Source organism: Athene cunicularia (assembly GCF_003259725.1).
Source record: "Athene cunicularia isolate RWA chromosome 3 unlocalized genomic scaffold, athCun1 chr3_part1, whole genome shotgun sequence".
NCBI lineage: Eukaryota > Metazoa > Chordata > Aves > Strigiformes > Strigidae > Athene > Athene cunicularia.
In genome coordinates, this window is record NW_020799097.1 from 101,210,875 (window position 1) to 101,216,068 (window position 5,194).

General features: G+C 38.0%; 1 protein-coding gene across 2 annotated transcripts in view; it reads left to right on the forward strand.

Moving 5' to 3' along the window:
* The window catches only part of PROX1 (prospero homeobox 1), a 47,710-nt gene that overhangs the window by 38,788 nt on the left and 3,728 nt on the right, over positions 1 to 5,194 (forward strand). Inside the window, exon 5 of one of the 2 annotated variants that reach the window (XM_026845839.1) lies at positions 2,425 to 4,671. In XM_026845839.1, the coding sequence (XP_026701640.1) occupies positions 2,425 to 2,610 (186 nt within the window). In that variant the 3' untranslated portion in view covers positions 2,611 to 4,671. Of the gene's footprint in view, positions 1 to 2,424; positions 4,672 to 5,194 lie in introns of those variants that run through there. The other variant, XM_026845840.1, reaches the window with a different exon arrangement.

Genomic DNA, 5,194 nt, shown 5'->3' on the forward strand with positions numbered 1-5,194 from the left:
AGTCCCCACACAGCTTCACTCACTATTATGTTTGTGGGCTGCTCTCTGCAGCCTGTTGTCCTGGGTTCAGAGGGACCCACCCCTGCAGATGTGACTCAGGTACAATAAAGCCAGACCTTGAAAGCTAACTCCTAGCATAAAAGAAAAGTCTGTGTGTCTTTATGGGTGTGGGAGGCCTGGAAAGTAGTGGTTTCAGGGGTTTCACGCCTCCTTGGAAAAGCAGCACCCCCTACCTGGAGAACTTTCATACCCATAGGTGGAAACTGAATGGCAAGAGCTCAACTTAAAACCCAGGTTGTCACTTCCATGCTTAAAGTTGTCAGGGGTGTAACCATGTAGGACATTTTGCATTTGGGCTTTATGCTTCTCATGTAGGTGCCTGTAATTGCCTCCCTCCCATCTCCAGCAACTTGGAAGGGAAGAAAGGCATCTAATGCTGGTCTTTTGGAGTAGACACCAAAAATGAAATGTGTGAAGTCTTCTTCCCAAGTACAAATGCAAAAAAAGAACAGTTTTTGCTCCTGTCAACTAACATTGTGTACAGCAAAAAGTTGGTTATCTACTACATTTCTTGCTTTCTAGTATCATGTAGTTCACAACTCCTTCACCTTGGTTAGTGTCCAACAATACCAAGGGTGATGAACAGCACATGAGCAGTTGTTTGATCTGCATAAACAGAAAAGTTTGTCATTTATATAGAATGCGACAAGCATGGTACCTTTTGTAGACGTATTACCAAGTGCCCACACAGCAGAGTGGTTATGTGAAGTTTTAAGTTATTTCTTTGAGCTTTGTTTTTATAAGATGTAAAACATAATAGTTATTTCCTTCCCTCATAATTATTGCTGGAATAGAACATCTGTAAAAATATTTCTTTCTGTGCGGCCTGTTGAATAAAAGATTTCCACAGAATGCAGCCTGTCTTTGGGAGCAGAGAAAAACGTGTGAGGGCTGGATTTTGCTCTTGGAGGTAGACAGAGAACTTCTGCAGGCTGTGCGGCTTCTGGAAGCAGAGTCTGTCAGCTGGTGTCAGGGGGAGCTGATCTCATGCTTATCTGATGGCAAAACGTGGCTAGCAAACTGCTAGCATTTCCTCAACGGTGATCAGTGAGTGAGGCTCCAGAACTCTATCGTATCAGCTGAAACATGCACATTTCCAGACAAGTTTTCTGAACGTGGCTTCTAAACCGAGAAGAATAAAAGCCTGAAGTAGAGGATAAGGTGCCGGCCCTGATCTGGCAGTGTCACGTGCATTCAGTAAATGAGCGAGATCTGCCCAGGTGTCTGTTGGCCACAGGTATGGTTGAAGTGGCCCCTGTTGCATGTCGGAGAACTCCTCTTGCCGGAGTGGGCAAAGAATAGCAGTGAGGGAATACTTGCTATTATAAGCATGCTGGCTACTGGCCGGCTGTGTATTAGCAGTTCTAGAGCTGTGAAGCCATATTTCCGTAATAAAAATGGAAAATAATACCTTTATGGAGATGACCTCAACCTTGCAACTGACCTACAGTTCATTATAGTGATTGCTTTTGAGTCAGTTAAGACAAGAGGGTAAGAAGGTGGTGATGGTGCCTGAGACATCTATTTAGGATGAATTACCAAAGTTTGGAGGTAACTGTGGTTTTTAACATTCACTCATTGTTCAGGGGCTTCTGAGAGTGGCATGCTCCTGCTAGCCAGCCGTTTGGCTCACCCGTGAAGTGATAGTGACATCTAGAAAACCAGGATGAGTTTAATGCATCCCAGCCCAGTATCCACTTGGAGCACAATGAACCCACTGAAGAGGCTGGGGGTTTATTTGTAGACTTATGAAAAAGAAAGGAAAACCATAATGCCTTCTGAGAAAGCCATCTTATGAGGAACTCGTGCACAGCAGCCACAGAAGCAGGCTGTTAGCTGAAGGCTTGCCTGTTTTTAAATTATGAACGACATTCAGAGATACCCCGTTTGCTTTGATAGCTTTCAGCACTGGTTGTCACTGAAGTTAAGCACAGAGGTACAGTGGGCTTTCTGTGCATGCATAACTTTTATATCATTTCCCACAAGGAGAGGAGAACATAGCCATAAATGCATGGGTAAAATATCAAGCAGAGATTTCTCTTCTTAAAGACAATTGTGTTTGTTTCCCCTCCTGCTAATTATATCCTATAAATCCTCCACTCTCCAAACTCAGACAGTAACATTTTGTTACCTACATTCTGTCAGTAGACTTTACAAAGATCTCTAACACATGTTATAAAAGTTATTGCTATAGTACTATATATAACAGCTTTGCATAAGAGAATAGAAGGCTGCCACATTTAGAAAATGCAGGTGCTATGTAAGCCCCTTTCTGAAAGAAAGAACTTAGCTCAGTTTCCTTTGAAGAACCAGAGACTTGAAATTGAAAACTGTATTAATGCCATTGTCTCCTTGTATCAGCAGGTTCCAGAGAGATTCCTGGAAGTGGCTCAGATCACGTTACGGGAGTTTTTCAATGCCATTATCGCAGGCAAAGATGTTGATCCTTCCTGGAAGAAGGCCATATACAAGGTCATCTGTAAGCTGGACAGTGAGGTCCCCGAGATTTTCAAATCCCCAAACTGCCTACAAGAGCTTCTTCATGAGTAGAGAGTTCAGCAGCTATTTATGAATGTATGAAAGTAGCAGTCCCCTTCCGATGCCCAAGTCATGCGTGTCTCTATTTTAATTTCATATATATGTGTATTGCATACATATATATGTATATGAAATTAGACTGTGAACCCTCCTGGATTTAAGTTTTCGTTCAGTTCCAAGGGGATGGTTATTTTACTTCAGCCTTCAGTTTACTTTTGCCCGAGACCCTTAACATTTGGAGAATCAACGGGGTTAATTTTCAGGGAGAAGAGTTTGGAAGTGTGTAAAAGCCTGTCTTAGCAAGTTAGGGCATTATGTTTAAAAATGCTTTGTCAGATTTATTGCTTGCTGCAAAGTGGCATTTTGTCTTAGTGAGACTAATGTCATGGCACAATACTACAGACAATGAAGTTTATATTATGTTTATACTGCTAAAGGTCTGAACTCTGTGGAGTCACTTCATAAGCTTCAAGCTTTTTTTTTAATTTTATATACTTTTTAACCAATAACTAGATTTTTTTTCATACTTCAAAAAAACTACAACATCTATTTCAGGTACTCACTCTAAGAAGTGATACCCAAAAAAGCAAATCCCATTCTTTCAAGCTTTCCTTACAGAAATGATAAATACCCTGCACCAGTAATCAGCATGCCTGATTGTTGTTTCTCTAAATTGCAGCAAGGGACATTTGCACAAATCAAGTACCGTTCTTGCAGGGTGAGGCCAGTAATTCATGCACAATATTGTATCAACCACACTAATTTTGGAATATGGTCAGCTTATTAAAGCGGAAGCATTTCACTCTCCATAGAGTAAAAATGAAACCTTCAGCATCCTATATTGCCATGTCTCGGTCTTACTTTAAGTGGCATTAGTTCTTAAATTTATTCTTTCCTTAGTCCGTTCTGCCCCCTAAAATCCCCTTTCCAGCATACAAAGTTTTCTGTCTGTATTCAACATCTGTCCTGAAAAGCACTTTTTGGAATGATCTTAGATACAGTAGAAGCATCTTCACCTCACGGTTCTGAGGCAAAGGAAAAAAAAGACTTGTTTGTAGCTGTAAAATATAATTAGTCTTTTCCTGATCAGAAGAATAAAAATTACTTTTTCATAAAAATCTAATCAAGCATATACAAAAATCACAGTGTCCTCCTGGCTATGCAGGGTTCAGATAGCCAAATTGGATTTTTAAAATTATAGCAAGTGCAGCTTAAAAAAAATAAATCTGTTTGAGCAATGTGCTGCACTTGTCTTCTGAAGCTGGAGCTAGTCTTGCCCAAAATCTGAGCTACAGTGTAAAGTCCATGATGGATCTGGGTTCACCTGAATGCTATACTGCGATATGTCAGCAGACAGAAAGCAAGCTAGCTGCCAGGTCTCATGCTTTCTTCAGTGGCTCTCCTTTTGTCATGTTTTCAGAAAGGTATCGTCTCCAGAAGTTTGGGGGAAGGTTGAATATGCTATGGCACTCTGTATTTGTCATTTTCTCTGTTGTCTTTTGTACGGATGCAGTAAGAATTTATTGTTATCGTCAATAGTATTTTCCCCTACATAATTCAATCTGAATCTAGAGGAAGCTCCTAATTAGCTGAGAATTATATTTAGACCATTGAGGATATTGGTATCTTATTTCTTTATTTTAAAATTACATTTTGACTTTGGAGAGTGAAAGTTTACCCATGTGACTAAAGAGCTGACCTGATCATTGCAATTTCACTTCATTTACAAATACTGCTGATAGACAGAAATGTATGAAAGCAATTATTGTTAGCAGAAAGCCTTAAAAACCTGCTGACTTCAAATTAAACAGCACAATCCTACGATTCCCTGTCATTCTTTTCAAGCACTGGCAGTATCTGTGGAGTATAGGCAATGCAGACAATAGCATGGGATGAAGTGCCAACATTTCCACTATGCATTAAAAGCAAAACAAATCTTCTTGATCTTAGACTCCCTGAGAGTACCTAATACTGTACATATCCTTCCAGTAGACAGGATGTGTCCTCTTTTCTTTTCTTTTCTTTTCTTTTCTTTTCTTTTCTTTTCTTTTCTTTTCTTTTCTTTTCTTTTCTTTTCTTTTCTTTTCTTTTCTTTTCTTTTCTTTTCTTTTCTTTTCTTTTCTTTTCTTTTCTTTTCTTTTCTTTTCTTTTCTTTTCTTTTCTTTTCTTTTCTTTTCTTTTCTTTTCTTTTCTTTTCTTTTCTTTTCTTTTCTTTTCTTTTCTTTTCTTTTCTTTTCTTTTCTTTTCTTTTCTTTTCTTTTCTTTTCTTTTCTTTTCTTTTCTTTTCTTTTCTTTTCTTTTCTTTTCTTTTCTTTTCTTTTCTTTTCTTTTCTTTTCTTTTCTTTTCTTTTCTTTTCTTTTCTTTTCTTTTCTTTTCTTTTCTTTTCTTTTCTTTTCTTTTCTTTTCTTTTCTTTTCTTTTCTTTTCTTTTCTTTTCTTTTCTTTTCTTTTCTTTTCTTTTCTTTTCTTTTCTTTTCTTTTCTTTTCTTTTCTTTTCTTTTCTTTTCTTTTCTTTTCTTTTCTTTTCTTTTCTTTTCTTTTCTTTTCTTTTCTTTTCTTTTCTTTTCTTTTCTTTTCTTTTCTTTTCTTTTCTTTT